Source organism: Muntiacus reevesi, chromosome 7 (genome assembly GCF_963930625.1).
Source record: "Muntiacus reevesi chromosome 7, mMunRee1.1, whole genome shotgun sequence".
Classification (NCBI taxonomy): Eukaryota; Metazoa; Chordata; class Mammalia; order Artiodactyla; family Cervidae; genus Muntiacus; species Muntiacus reevesi.
This window is the reverse complement of record NC_089255.1, coordinates 14,558,022-14,573,271: the sequence shown is the minus strand read 5'-3', so window position 1 is coordinate 14,573,271 and position 15,250 is coordinate 14,558,022. Positions and strand designations below refer to the sequence as shown.

The following is a 15,250-nucleotide window of genomic DNA, read 5'->3' as shown; positions in this document are numbered from 1 at the left end:
AGTCTTTGAAACCAGATTTGCATCCAAATCCCCAGTTCTCTCACCACTGGCAGGATAATTTTGGCCTTGATAATTTAACCAATTAAAGAATCAGTTTTCTAACCTACAAACTGGCGGGGGGTGGGGGTGGGACTGACCAATCAGATTCAGTGCCGGGCCCAGGACTGGATCAAAGGGTGGTGGTATTTCCCAGACTGCCACCACCCTCGAGCCCGTCTATGCAAAGCCTGGACCCCAAAGAGGACCCCTCCCCCCAATCCCTCTTTCCCTTGGCTTCAAGCGCGGCGCGCTGGCCCTGAGAGCACCCAGGCAAGCAGCGGCGCACTCGGACCCTTCCTGAGCTGGCGCCGCCGCAGCCGCGCAGCACACAACTTCCCGCGCCCAGTCCTTGCCGGTTCTCTGTCGGTGGCTCCAGCACTCGCGGGGTCACTAGTCCCAACGCGACCATCGGTTCGCAAACGGTTCGGAGTCCCGGACCGCACTTCTGGGGGGCTCTCTTTGGCACCATGGCCTCTCGTCCCAATAAAACATTCTCGCGAGGCACTCGCCGCCACGAGTAGTTGCGGGGATCACCGCGCTGCCGCGTTCCCCTCCGCCAAGCGCTGCGACCTACCCTTGGGCATTCAGTCGAGCCGCAGCGCAAGAGGCGCGTGAGCAACGCGCACCACGTGACCGAGCTTGTCTGCCGGCGCAGGCCGCTAGGCGCGCAGAGGTCGGGCGGGTTGAGGGCCAATCTCCCATGGTTCCCCTCATTTGCATATACGATGCACTAAGGCTATGGAGACTATAAAACTCGGTCATAATCAAACGATATGATGAAAGTATGTGTGATACAAAAGAACATAATTTATCGTGTACTTTGAAGCCTAAAGAAGGGGTAAAGTTTAGTCACCATAACCATAAAACTTTTTCTATTCTTAGCTTTATATACTTCCTGAGACGAGGTCTGTAACGTGCTCGCTTCGGCAGCACATATACTAAAATTGGAACGATACAGAGAAGATTAGCATGGCCCCTGCGCAAGGATGACACGCAAATTCGTGAAGCGTTCCATATTTTTGTCCACGAGTGTACCGTCTGCACAGCTCGCACCTTGATGCGAACGCTTTTCGCCTAGAGTTTCTGCTTTTTGTTTGACATAAAAGAAGCTATAGTCCCTGGAGATGAAGTAAAAGTAAGTGTGGGCAATCAGATTGATCACTTCCTGTGCTTTTCACACCTGGCCCTTGGGCCCCACTCTTCAACCTTGCAAATCTTGCCTCCGCTTCCCTCTGCATTATCCTGAGTTCTACTGTACCTTACCCTTAAGGAAATGGCCTTGCCAAAGTTGGTCCGTTTCAGGACCAAAGCATAACAGGACCTTGGTGCCACCATAAACTTAAGTTGTACTATACCAGGAACTTGGAACAAGACTGATTCATGCTACCTCTCAATCTTAAAAGAATAATAACAACAATACTCACTCCTTATTGAGCATCTCCTATGTGCCAAGGCCTTCACCGATATCTCATTTTAATATTCCTGACAGCCCTGTCTCGTGGGTATTACTGCCACTATTTCATAGGAGATGCTGAGGTAAAGCCACCTGGGCATGATCATGTTAATTAGTAAGCAGCTGAAACAAAGCTGCGCAAATCCTGAAAAGCCCTGCCCCCAGGTAATTCAATGGCAAAAGGCACAGTCCTAATTAATAAGAATGAAAAGGGGAAAAAATGCCAACAAAGTTCAGATATATCCATTTCTTTCCAGGAGAAAAATGTGGGTGCATACGCCTTGCTGGTGCCTGAGCACGCGTGTAGTCCGCCTGGCGGTCTCTGCAGCCGCTGCGAGCCAGGCTGGCTTGCGTCCCGAGGCTCCCAGGCTCTGCGCTCGCCTCAGTCAAGGCGCAGGGATGGTCGCCGGGCCTCAGAGCCGCCCCAGGCGGCGGGTGCTCAGAGCTGCAGAGCAGTGTATTATGCAGGATCCATTTCTGTTCTCTTCAGTGGAGGCAAAATGATCCTTTCCAGGTAGGCATCCGTGGGACCTCACGGCCTCCAGTGCATGGAGTTAGAGGACAATCTTTGGTTTTCGTTTCTTCCCCCTAAGATACTTGCTTCCTTGGAGGCCACTTGGGTCACTGGGTGAGTAGTTTAAAGGCCCCTTTCTGGAATATCTAACAAGAAAATGGCCACTATTGGTTTGGCTTTCTCTCTTTCTAGAGAAACTGGTCATTCTTTGTCCTTCTTTGTGGCATAACCCTGTTTCAGATTAAAAATTAGGAAAGACAGGAGCAATTCCTAGTGCTATAAAAGCCAAAGACTTCTGCGGCTCTGCAGTTCTATAAACTAGGTATTCTTTCCCCCATCGTGTTAAAGATGAGGAAGCTGAGGAACAGAGATATTCAACAGCTTGCCCTACAAATGTCACACAACCAGTCAGTGGCAGAGAAGGGACTGAGACCCAGGAAATCTGGCTGTAGAGTTTGTGTTCTTAAGCAAACACTATGTTTCCCTCTGGGAGTGTACAGAGGGAGAAAAGGCTGTTTAGAATTAATGCAAAGAGTGTGCAGGTCCACTTCTGCTTTTTTTGGTGTTCTGAATTCAAGGACAGGAGTCACTTTTTTTTGCAAAGGATCAAGGCTCAACTTTAGATCAGGGTAGCTGGGAATGGGTGGACAGGTATGTGCCCAGTAACTTTGCAAAATTAGAGGGAGTGAAGGAGCACCCTCTTTGGGATGCAATTGCAAGAGGAAAAAACTTTCCTGTTCTAGGTTGACCATCCCTTACCTGACCCTTGCCTCCTCCCCCCAAACTAATCCTATCGACAAAAGATCTGAGCCTGTTTAATTAGCTATGCAAACGAGCTTAGCTGCTTCCCAGTAGCTGTGGTCCAGAAAGTCCTAAGGATTCCTTCCCTCAGACATTTCCAGCATCCAGATGAACCCCAAAGTTGACCCCATTCATCTGGGCATCTGTTGAGTACTTGTGATGCGTTGGGCCCTGTTGTAGATCACAAGGAAGGGCAAGATGTGGCCGAGATGGCCAGGGCATTTACAGTTCTATGGGAAACACACACACACGACAAGGATAACTCAGGGAGGCAAGCACCCTACTAGTATCCTTAACCAAGTGCCACAGAAACACAGAGGTTACTCCCGGGAATCCAGAAATCTTCCAGGTGTGCTTTGCTGAGTGGTTACCTCAAATTTCAGAGGAAATAAGGGGGGGGGGGGGCTACCTACTGGTTTCTCCCAGGGGAGTGAAAAACCAAGTAGCTTGATGCTGTCTCCACCTGCTCCTCCAGCTTCCCTCAGTTTATCACCCTGGATTTGCTGGGACAGACGAATACAGGCGCTACTTGTCTGGAGGCGCATCCCTAGAGCCTTCCTCGGATGAAAAAGGAGTGGGAGATCCAAGAGGCATGTTTGCCTGGTTCCCCACCCCCAAACCTCAGACTCTAAAGCCCGACCTTCTTGGGTACTGCCGGAGGCCGAGGTGAGAAACAAACAATACGAAAGCTCCCCATTCCCCAAGCCCCACTTTTTCTCCCTAAGACACGGCTCCCTAGTCTGGGGCCTCCGGACGCTGACTGTAATGCCTAAAGTGTGTCGCAAGGTGGCAACGTTGTGGCGAGAAAAAGACATTAAAAATCGGGATTTTTTTTTTTTTCAAAGCATATTTTCCCTATTAATGTTTCATTTAACTTAATTAGAATCTGGTAAACTAATTAAAGTAGCTACGAGCCCCGCAATCAGCAATAATTCGTATAATTATTGATAATTACATCCATACCAATCGCTTGGTTATTAACATGTGGGGGGAACAAACCACTTCTGAAGGGAATCGGAGCCCAGGAGGGTTTTTGTGAGCTCTTTCTAGGTCGCATCCGCCTACACCTCCAATCCACAGAGAATCCGGTCCAGATGCTGCGCCCTTTCCGGCTGGCCCCAACTGCCTGCGGCGCTTTCCCCCACTTTGGGAAATTCGAAAAGGAAAGGTGGAATATTTACCAGGTTCCTCTGTGTGGGGCACAGCCAAAGAATAACTTCCTACGTAGGTAGTAAGTGTTGACCCCATTTCACAGAGAAGGAAAGTGCTGTTTCCTAAGAAGCTGTTCCGTCCAGAGGGAAGGGCGCGCGAACTCTCCCAACCCGCGCTCCTCGCCGGGTCCTAGCTCCGCTCGCCCCTAGAACGCGCTAGGGACCCGCGTCTCTTCCTCTCTTGGACCTCGGTTTCTGACCCGGTTGGTTCCACGCATAAAAACGTTCCCGCTCCCTGGAGGGTCCCTATGGGGGAGATCGCGCATCTCGAGGCGACCTCATCCCTTAGCGACACCTCATAATTTACCCAGCCATTCTCTCAGTCCCCTCTGGGTCTAGCCCTCGAATGTCCTGGGACGGGAGGGCTCCGAGCCGCAGCACCGGCACCGGGTGTTCCAGGGCCTGGCTTCCTGCCAAGATCGCGCGGCGGATCGCCCCTCCTGGGCCCCTTCTCCGAGGCCGTCAGCGCGCCCTTGCTCGCCAGCTCCGCCCCGGGCCCTTCGGACGACCAGCCAAGAAACCTCCCCACCAACGCAGCCGAAGGCTCCCGGGTCCCAGCTGCTGGCTCGGTGGGAGCACAGGACGCCCGCCTCCAGGGTCTCCACCCTGGGCGTCCAGGCCGCCCAGGGAGAGTCCTGCGGTGTCTGAGAGCAGGTCGTCGGGGCGCGCGGGTCCCGGCCGCGCAGCGCGGCTCTGCGCTCGCTTCCTCGCAGAGTGCGTTCACGCGCCGCCAGGGGCGGAGGCCTAAATATTATTTTAGAAAGAATGAGGGGCAAGACTCGGCACCACTGCAGGTCAAGCAAGGAGCGAAAATTGCGAGTCAGGTCAGAATGATTCCCAGAACCGTGTATTTTCCCACTCGAACCACACTCTCCTCCCTCTTCAAAAATCGCGCTGCCGTTTCCATCTTTTATCCGAGCCCAAGCAGCGAGTGCGCTGTGGAAACTGAGGCCGAAGGGAGGCCGGTGGCTAGGTAAGGCCTCGAAAACTGCGGCCGTCCCCCGGAACTCTAGCGGCCGGCGTATCTCACCTTCCTCCGTGGGCTCCTCGCCGTCCGCAAACCCGCTGGGACTAAAAGGGCCGGAACGTCCAACACCGCCAGGACTCCCCGCCTCCCGCTAGCGGCGAGGCAGGCGGACATCTGTACGGGCTGCGAGGCCCAGGCCCATCCCACGTGTTTCGCCCCCGCCCCGCCTCAGAGCTCTAGGCCCTGGCCGACGGCGCCCGGGCCTCCTGGCGGTTCTAGTTGAACCAGGGGTTCCCGGCAGGGAGCGAATTCCGTCTCTGAGCGCCCCGGAGGTTTCTGCGGTGGAGCAGGCATTGGACATGGGCAAGAGTCAACTCAGCCCCTGGAACGCTAGAGGGAAGACTCAGAGACCTAACAGGAGTTCTCGTTCCTCGGAGGCCCAGTGGAGGGTCCTAAACACGGGGCGGGGACGGCCTCTGGCCTATGGGGCAAGCTGGGTGTGCCCGAAGAACCAGTGGAGAGGTGGCGGTGCTCGCCGCAGCCCACCTGGTCAAACACAGGTCTCAGCGCGGGCGCCTCAGCACGCCCCACCTGTTGCGCCCGCCTCCTCCCCGCCCCTCCCCTCGCCACACTCCCACCTCCACAGCCCCAGGAAGTGTCGGGTGGTTTTTTTTTCTTTCTTTTTTATTAAAAACAAAACAAAACTCAGGGATCCAGGGTGATCTCCCCAATCAGGCTCAAGGTGGTCTCCATCTCGTGAGTCAGTTGTCGCCCTTTTTAAAGTGCTGTTACATCAAGAGGTTACAACAACAACAAAAAATAAGACAAAGCAAAAACCCAAGAGGGAATGCAAAATGGGGCTGGAAGTAGGTCCAGGAGAAGGAAGCAAAATAACTTACAACATAAATAAATTAAAAATGAACCCATTATTACTGAACCAAGAGACTCACAATACATTTATATCCATTGCACATAGCCACTTTGTCATTAGGAACAAGAGTTTCAGAAGTGGACGGGGAGGGGAGCGCGGGGCCAGCGAAATTGCTACATTGTATTCACAATTGGGGTTCAGAGGCTGTACAGGGCGGAGAAGCCCCCTTCTCCCTTTTTTTACCCCCTTTGGTCCGTTAAGCCCATGAGACCCGATGCCCGGAGTTGAACCATGAGGCAAGGTGGTATTTACAATTGGAAACGGAGACTGGGTCCTGGTCTCGGGCTCCCAGGAGGGAGCGGGCAAGGCCGAGGCGCTCGGGAGAAGGGCAGGCGGGCGGGAGGCTGTATTTACATCGGTCCGGTCCGAATGGCTTGTATCTCGCTCTCGGCCGCCGCGGCCGCGGGTATTTACAAGAAGAGAGCAGCATGGCTTGAGGGCGCGTGGGCGCGGCTGGGCCGGCCCTAGGGCAACAGTGGGGGCTTGAAGGAGCAGTTGCCAGTGCAGTGCCGGGGCGTCAGCATCTTGCAGGAGAAATGGTGCAGGGCGTCGTGGGCTTCTGGAGAGACAGTCGATTGGGCCATGTTGGGCTCCTCGCCTGTCTCGCCCACGCGGTCCACGGGCTCCCTCGCTCCCCTGCCCATCCACGTCTAACCCACCCCCTTCAGATTCAGGAGTTCTCAAGCGAGAAGATCAAAAGGTGGGAAGGTAGTAGAGACCCCGGTCATTCAGAACCACTGCTCTAGTTTAGTAGCCCCATTTTACACAAGAGGAAACTGAGGCACAGTAAGAGGGAGATCGCTCAGCTCAAAACCAGATTTGGACCTGGTGACAGATTTCCCAATGCCCAGAGCTCAAGGGGCCCCTTCTCCCTGCCCACCGTTCTAGAATGATTTCTCCATTAAAATGAATTCCCATTTCCCTCCTCTCAGTTACTTATCTCTGCAGACCTGGCCTTCCCCCTCATCATCACTCACGCAGTCATTCATTCATTCACTCGCCCGCACAGCCAGTGTCTGGCACCTCTCCTTTGTTCCCCCGCTTGCGCACCTTTTAATTTCTGCTGGATGGCATAGCGTGCCTTCCGCTCCTGGTCAAGTTCGTTACAAAGAGTATCTGGAAGACACAGGAAGTAGCCGGTGAGGAAATGAGACCACCCTAGGGCCCTTTGGGGTCACAGCCCGGGCCTCACCCTCTTTTCAGAGCTCAGCCCCTGGCAGAAACAAGTCCCGGCGACCGAGGGAGGGGGCGTCAAAGCTACAAACTGCAGCTTGGCTGAGGGAGGAAATGGCCTGGGATGGCGCTTAAAGGCAGACGGATCTAACCAAAATTAAAGCAAACTTAGGCATTACTTCCCAGGTAATTTTACGCCTCGATTTTTAATTTAGAAACCATGGAAATTGCCGCGATAAGAAGTTCAATCACTCCATGTAATGATGCCTGCAAGCCGTTTGCTGGGCTCGCTTGCCATTCTGAGGCTAATCAGAGTATACAAAGGATATTAAATAAAAAAAATAATTGTTAAATTACCTTCAATTTAAATCCAAATGACTGAGCCAACATTGCGGCTCCTGCCAGACGAGAGGCAGTTACGGCCCGTGCACGCGCTCACCTGACTCCCGTCTTACCTCTGACAATTTGCAGCTGTTGCACCATTTCTTCTCGATAAGCCAATTCCCTCTTCATTTGATCCTGAAAATTATCTGTGCAAATTGATTAAGTGAGAGCTGTTACGCACAACCCCCTCCCTCGGCCCCCTTTCCCCACTCCCCAGCACCCCCCCCCCCTCTGTCTTTGGCCTAGCGGGAAACCCGGCTAGGAAAAGAAGGGTTCGGTGACTCTGGCTGAACGCGAAGCAGCAGCAGCTGCCTGCATTGGGTCCCCGGTCCAGGCCAGGCGGGGCATGCGGGAAGAAGGCCCTGGTGATCAGGTGGGGTGGGTCTGAATGGGGGTACCTTTGAGACTCTGAAATTCTCGCTCCAGCTTCTTGCGGAGCTCCATTTGTTCCAGGAGCAGTTTTTGCAATTCGTCTGTGAAAGGGCGATAGTGGGATGTAAAGGAGGAGGGTGGTGGGACGCAGGTGGCCTCTAAGGCACCCAGGTCCCACTCTGGCCAGTAGCCATGAGATAGGAGTAGTGGAGGGTGAGACCAAATGGTAGGCCCTCAACACTCAGTTTTTCCATGTGCATCCAAAGGATCTGGGCAGAAGATGGGGTTAGGGGTTTAGATTGCCCAGGAGAATGAAATTCAGAATAGCAGAATGCTTGTTGGACTTCTAGATCCTGGGCCCAGGTACTAACCAGCATGGTATCTGCTTTAAGTTGTTCTTAACTCCGTAAGTTTAGAGGTAGGCCTAGGAAGACTCAGTTTACCCCTTCAATCCATGGACCTAACCTCTCCCTTCAATGATACAGACAAGGAAGAATCTGGTCAAAGCCTTGGACCGCCACCCTAGAAAAATACACATATTCATAACAGTTTATTTACAATTTTAAGAGGTCCCAGGACCCCAAATCCAGGACCCCAAATATAAGAACACTCAAATAAAGCAGAAGGATTTTGAAGGTAATTACATCACCCGTAAAATCTGTAACTGGGAACAGTGGAAGACAACCAATGCTTCCCTCCTCCCCCAACACACACCAGTTTCCAAGCCCAACCCTGGGCTGGGTGGGGTAAGGGGGCAATTGGGTGTGGAAAGCCCCATAGGTGCTCTCAAAAGTTGCTTTAGAGGAGTGGCAAGGGGCTGCCCATGGAGCTATTGGTATCTGGTCCTCCCCTCGCAGGTGCTCAGAAAACACAAAAATGAGAGACAGAGGAGCAAAGTAGGGTTAGAAGTTCCTTTCTCTGCTTCAAGCCATACTCTGCCCCTGCAGTTGAGCAGGGACCCCATTCCACAAACAAGGTCCATCCTCACCCCATTTAGGGTGAGGTGGAGTCAGTTATGCATTGATTCCAGGAAAAGAAAATAACCTCTGAGACACTCCTGAAGGCTGAGAGACCTAGATTGTCCTTCTAAGGATCATTACTCATTTTTCTTTCTCACTGGACTATTCAGACAGGCCTGGCCTTGGGACCTCTGGGGGTGGCTGGTTCCCTCCGCCTACTCCCTTCACCCTTCCACCCTCCCACCCCCCACCTCTGTGCCCGGGTAATGTGTCCAGGGGATTATCTTTTCTGGTCAGTGAAGACTGGTTCCTCAAGAGCCTTGTCTTCTCACACTCACTCCTGCAGGAATACCACCCCTCTACAAGAAGGGACGATTTCCCCAAGCACAGTGTACCCCTGTTTCATAGATTTAACCTCACCTCTGGCCAGGTTCTCGATATCTTTCTCCACTAGTTGAGTTCCTGTGACATCTAGGGTGAGCCCATCTTCGCCTGGGATACAAGGGCAAGTAAGAGGGGTTTTGTTCTGGGAGAGGCCTTGGGAGGGGAGGGGTGAGCTTCCTGGTAACTGAGCTAAGTTGAGTACCTATTTCAGACCCTCTGCCTTTAGAGGAGACAGTTGCAGGCATCCAGTTCTACCCACCTTCCAAACCATTATTTTAGGTCACTCAGAGAGTGACACCCCCCCCCCCCCCCACGGAGGAGAGTGGATCAGGGATAACAGGCTATCTTAGGGCAGGAAATGCTCTTTGACTTGTTTTACGTGGGTAATGGTGTTCCTGATATCCTTCTAGTAAGTCTCCTTCCCTTACCCGGGAGAACCCCAAACCCACCACGGAGGTAAGTAATTCAGGAAACCTGGCTTGACCCTTGCCCATTCTGTTTAAATGTTTATCTGCCAGCCGCGAGAGGAGAGCAAATGTTTATCCGGCAGCCCCTTAGGCTTGTTAGAAAGCCTCCCTCGCAAACTGGAGTCGGTGGAAACCTGGGCGACCTGGGGTCCAGCTCCCGAGTTGGGGTGGAGAGCGAGGGTCCTAGGGCTCACCTCGGTCTGTATTTGCCGGACTTGGTTGGGAGATACTCCTTTGGTCTGGATAGCATTTCCTCGTTTCCAAATCGTCGGCGGTCGAGTGATTGTCTTCCTTATCTGGCTCTTAAAGGCAATAAACCGAGTTTCAAGGAGAGGCAAAGAAACCGTGACCCGGATACGGCCAGAGCTACCGCGGTCGGGGCGCCCGAGCCCTAATTAAAAGCGTCGTGGCCGCCGCTGGTTCCCGGCTGTGCGCCTGGGCTCGCACCCTCAGGCTTTGGGCCGGGCACCACCTCCCCCGCGCGCGATCTGCTCATCTCCGGCTCCACGCCCCCTCCCCAGCCCCTTGGAAAAGAGCAAATCGAGCAGCCGAGCCCACCAGGGACAAGCGACCTACATCGCGCGCAGATACTGGGGCACCGCGAGCGCGCGTGGCCGCCGGGTCTACCTGCTCCGAGAACGCGGCCCAGGCGGCGACCCGCAGGGTGGCGACAGCGGGGGAGACATCGTACCGGGCTCAGGCTGCCCGGATTTCCGAGGCCCTCAGTTCATTCTCTGAGAGTCAATGGGTCCCGCGTGCACCTCCGCGTTGGGCTGCTGCTACCGCGCACTTCAGGGGTCCCTAAGCGCGTGGCCAAGCGCCCCCACCCTCCGCCCGGACCCGGCCTGACCACAGACAACCTCTCGGCCCAAACCCTTGCTGAATAAATGAGAGAATTTGAAAGACGTGCCAGGCGTGGTTTTTAAAAGGTTTAACCCAGTGCATGAGGTATAAGTGAGTGGTATCTTTGCGATGGAGAGGACGGTTTGTTGTTAAGTAACCAAAAGATGCAAGTTGTTGGGAGTCCTCGCTTAGATTCTTCTTTCAGTGTTTTGCTTCCCCTCTCCCTTTTTCTCTGCTTCTGTCTTTCCTCCTCTAGTCTTCCCTCGCAGGCCTCCTCTGGCCGCGGTCCCCCCCACCCCCATTCCATTGGCCAGCGACCTCGGCAGGGGGCGTTACCGTGGGCCTCTGGGGCGCAGAGGTAGGACGCCGCGGGCCCCAGCGCCGCCGCCGCGCTCTTCACGTGCTCGTCCCTCTCGGGCGCGTACACCTGCGGCGGCCGAGAAATGACAGGCAGTTAAGGGGGCGCTTGACCGCGGCTTGGAGCTGCCCAGCCCTCCGCCGCAGCCAGGAGAAAACATGAAGGGGTGGCAGAGGTCCGCTTGTCCGCGGGACCCCAGCGCCCCGAGAGGCCGTGACGCACGCGGCGCAGCCTGGAGCCCTCGGAGGTCGCATCGCCGTTTGTAGTTTCCCGGTAATTGCGAGCGCCCTTGAGAAAATTACCCGAGACACAAAGCGGTTCCCCAGCCAAGGGCCGCTCAAAGCCCACCCCGCCCTCCTCGCCCGCCTCTTTTTCAGCATCTTCTCTCCCGCCCGCGCCCAGTCCCCGACATAAATGACGCCTTTCGCATCCGGCTAGTAGCTCGTGTTTTAATGGACCGAATGGAACTGTACAGGTGTGCCCACCCACTGTCAAATGGCGAACGATTCAGGCTTAGCTGCATACCCCCCACGCGAACCCGCGGCCGCGGCAACCTGAGAGCCCCTCTCCCGCCCCGCACTCGGTCTCAACAGCTTCCTGCCAACGAACCCTGAGGTTCCCAGGGCAGGAATTCTGAGACTCGGAAAACTACGAGCTGGGGTGTTGAAAGATTCCGAGGACCCCGTACTGCAGCTTGAGGGAGAGGCCTCCGTCTCCTCGGCTTACTGGCCCATCTTCCCCGGGGCTCTGATCCCTATCCCGGAGGGCGTGCTACCCGCCCGGCCTCGTGAGCGCTTTTCTCTGGCTTTTGGTCTCTTTCATCCAGACCCTTTGATTTCTATCTCCGTATGTCTGTCTCTTCCCTACTCTCGTCAACAAAAACACAGCACACGCAGTTTTCAGGCCTGCTCCTCCCACCCCTACCGCCACCCCCGATCTTCCGAAACCCTCAGTCAGGGGTCCCAGCGAGTCCAGCTCCACAGGCTTCCGAAGCTGGGCCTACCCAGAGCAGCCGGGGCCTACTGTTTGAACGCCCGCTCAGAAAAAAATTTCCGTCCCCCACCCGGCCAGGGCCTGCCCCACAACCCAGAGCTGCCGAGGGGTAAACAAGGAGGCGCCACCAGCGGGGCGGGCTTGGGGCTCACCTTGGCCGGCGCGGGGCCCCCCAGCGGTCCGCAAGCCTCTCGCAGCTCATAGCCGCCGCTTGGCGGGCTCTTCTCCGGTCTCCGCACCATGTCGTCGGCCACCAGGTCCCCAAATGCGGCCCGACTGGCTGGGGGTAGCCCCGGGCGGCGCCGGGGACGAGGGCTGCCGCCTTCTGGAGAGTCTGTGGGACCGTCGGCGCCGGACGAGGTGATAGACGGGGGTCCTGCGGTCTGGTCTCCATTCGGGCTGCCTCCCGTGCTGGGCGCGCCGCGCTCGGCCTCATCCGGGGCGCCCTCGTCGTCGGGGAAGCGGTTGGACTCCACGTCCACCTCGGGCTCGTCTGCAGTGTCCACGTCGGGGGAGGCGGAGTGGTAGCTGGAGCTGCCCTCGCTCAGGAAGTCCGGGCTCACGTAGCCGCCGCCGGTCCCTGCGCCCGGCCCCGGCCCACGGGCTGGCCCACCGCCGTAAGCTTCGCGGGTGCTACCGTAGAGCTTGGCGATGCTTTCGGCGTCCTTGACCACAGGCCGGAAGGCCGACACGTAGGAGCCTTTGCGAGCGGGCGGCGGGGGCGGCGGGGCCAGCGGGGCCAGCGGGGGCGGCAGCGCCTCGTCCGCACCGTCCTCGTCCAGTGGCCCGCGGGACAGCGCGCTGGGGCAGCGCTCCTCTGCGACCAGGCCGCCCTCCTTGGTCGGCTCTGTACCGTCCAGGGGCTCGGGGCCGCCACCTCCCGCAGCAGCCGCGGCCGCCGCCGCTGCAGCCGCTACGGCCGCCGCCACGGCTTTGGCTTGGCTCTGCGCGGCCGGATAGGGCGGCACCGGGAGGCTGCCTGCCGCCGGCCAGAACATGGGAAACGTCGGGTACACAGTGGCTGCGGCGGCGGCCGCAGCTACGGCCGCCGCATCCTTGGCTGCGCCGGAGGGCTGGTGACCCCAGAACATGGCGCCGCCGCCCGGGCCAGTCCCCGCCCCGGGGGGCAAGTGGCCGGTTCCTGGGCCGCCCGCTCCTGCCCCAGTGCCCGCGCCCCCGCCACTCCCGGGGCCTGGGCCGCCCTTGGGTTCGCCTGCGCCTAACACAGGGTCATCCTTTTTGGGGCAGAGACCAAAGGCCGTGGGGAAGCCGTAGGGATGAGGGAAAAGCGGTGGGGGCAGCTTCTGCAAGAGGCCAAAGCCCTTGCTGGGCACTGGGATCACAGGGTAGCTGCGGACCCCGGCGCCGGCACCAGGCCCTCCAGGGCCCGCGGGGCCGCCAGCTCCCGCCGCCAGACCAAGACCCCGCTGCGCGTGAGGAGGCGGCGGCCCGGGAGGCCCGGCGGCCTCTTCCTCGCCACAGCGCAGGCTTTTGTGCGGCGGCGGACCTGGGGCCATGTCTGCGCCGCACCCCGGGCCGCTCCCGCCGCCGCCGCCGCCAGCACCCCCCTTCCCCTGTCCACCCGACCCTCCGTTAGCGCCGCCGCCGCCGCCTCCTTGCAGCGAGAAGGTCCGCTTGCGGGTGCCACCATTGAACATGGCCTTGACGTCCTCCCAAGCGTGGCTCAGTTCGTCTGTGGCCGACTTGTCACTGAGTTTGAGGTGTCGGCGCCACGAGTTAAAGTTGGCTGCGTCGGGTTGCGTGTACTTGGCGTCGGGGGTGCGGTGCGAGTGGAAGATGAACTTGTTCGGCGAGAAGTACATGCTGCAGTAGCCGCACTTGATGCACTTGGCACGCGAGCTGTTGTAACGCGCGGGGATGAAGCTGCCACGCGAACCCCAGGCACACTCGTGCACCACATCGAAGGCAAAGTTCTCGGGCAGCTTGGGCGGCTTGTGCTCGCCGAGGAACGACTTGCACAGGCGTTCGGCCTCACGCTTGGTGATCATGCCGCAACGGCGCGACGAGATGGGCATGGCCCCTGCCCGACGCAGAATTTCCAGCTGCACCGGTGTGCACTGCACGCACGTGATGCCCAGGGCCACGCGGCGGTTGTGGATCTCATTGTAGCTGTAGTTCTTGAGGAGGGTGTTGGAGATTTGCGCCAGGCATAGGCGCTCCTGACCGTCGATGACCAGGGACACGATAGGCACCCCGTACAACGACGTCTCGCCCACCTGGTTGGGTTTGAGAGCGCTGGAACCCGAATAGGGCTGCAGCTCCTGCTTGGAGTTGGGAGAAGAGTTTCCCTCACGCCCCGGCCCCAGCTGAGTGGTGAGAGCCTCCATGCCGCCGCTCCTGCGAAACAGAGAAAGCAGAGAGCCGATGAGCCATTTTCAGCGCCAGCGCCGCTCGGGCCCGCCCAGCAGGGCGCGCAGAGTCCGGCGCGCGGGGAAACTTGGCAACGGGGAGTCCTAGCTCATTCGCCCCCTGGACGGGCCTTTTGTTATTCAGACGCATGCTGGCGCTGGAACAAAAGCCCCCGGGGTTTGGAGGAGGAGTAGGGGTAATTGAGACCTCAGGAATGCCTGGGTAGCTGGGAACCCGATCCTGTTTTCGGGCTGGGGAGGAAGTGGGGCCCAGAGACGGAGAGTGACTTGCCCAAGGCCACACAGCAAAGCCATTGCCAAACCCAGGCTTCCTGGTGCCCAGATCCGTAAGACTTCGGCCACCCTCGCAGCCTGCCCTATCCGTCCGGGTCCCGAAGCTCGGACTTCGGGGACAGGCCGCCCCTCTGCTCAGCCGCGCATGCACGCGGGCGGGGGCAGCGCGGGGAGGAATAGGGAGGGGGAGGGGCGGTCACTGCCCGTCTCCAGACAGCAGGGGGCGGGGCGGGGGGTGGTAAGGAGAAGGAGGAGGGTCTAGAGGCCGTGAAGGAGGCGGAGAGAGACAGAGACGACCGCTGTTCGCGGTGCTGAACCCGACTGTCTCAGAGCTCGCCGTGAGCGCCCAGCCCTGGAGTTGCCCTCACTGCACCCAGCTTCGTGCAGTTGGCTCCCCGGGATAACAGCACCGCTTTCCCCAAACACAAGCCTTTCCTCTTACACCCGGAACCCCGCGTTCGTTGAGCAGAAAGATTCCGGCTGGAAATATAAACCGTTTTCTTTCCAGCCATCGGTGGGATCCGGGTCAAGCAATTCCTAACCACATTTCCTGCATTTTTAAGCTGCGGTCCAGACCCAAGCTGGTTTCCCTCCGGGTCAGCACACGGGACGAAGAGGTTCTCAAGGAAGTTTCTCAGAAGCCACTTCTTTGCTTGTAGCCGCCCGCTGCCTAAGTTTTCCTCCTTCAGATGTACCTTTCCCACCAAGGCCAAACGCAGTCTCCAGGTTCTGAGCTTC

General features: G+C 57.5%; 1 protein-coding gene and 1 non-coding gene across 2 annotated transcripts; one reads left to right on the top strand and one right to left on the bottom strand.

The window, feature by feature from the left end:
* The first annotated feature begins 953 nt into the window (after window positions 1-953).
* Window positions 954-1,060, top strand: LOC136172834 (U6 spliceosomal RNA). The gene has a single exon (XR_010664154.1). It is a non-coding gene; the product is annotated as a U6 spliceosomal RNA (small nuclear RNA).
* A 5,320-nt stretch (window positions 1,061-6,380) lies between these two features.
* On the bottom strand, window positions 6,381-14,533 carry SKOR1 (SKI family transcriptional corepressor 1). Its single transcript, XM_065941650.1, has 9 exons — window positions 14,427-14,533; window positions 12,002-14,207; window positions 10,835-10,925; window positions 9,850-9,957; window positions 9,225-9,296; window positions 7,872-7,946; window positions 7,545-7,619; window positions 6,967-7,032; window positions 6,381-6,475 (listed from the first exon to the last, which is right to left on the bottom strand). The coding sequence occupies exons 1-9, from the start codon at window positions 14,531-14,533 to the stop codon at window positions 6,381-6,383; spliced, it is 2,895 nt and encodes a 964-aa protein (XP_065797722.1).
* Between the last annotated feature and the right edge of the window lie 717 nt (window positions 14,534-15,250).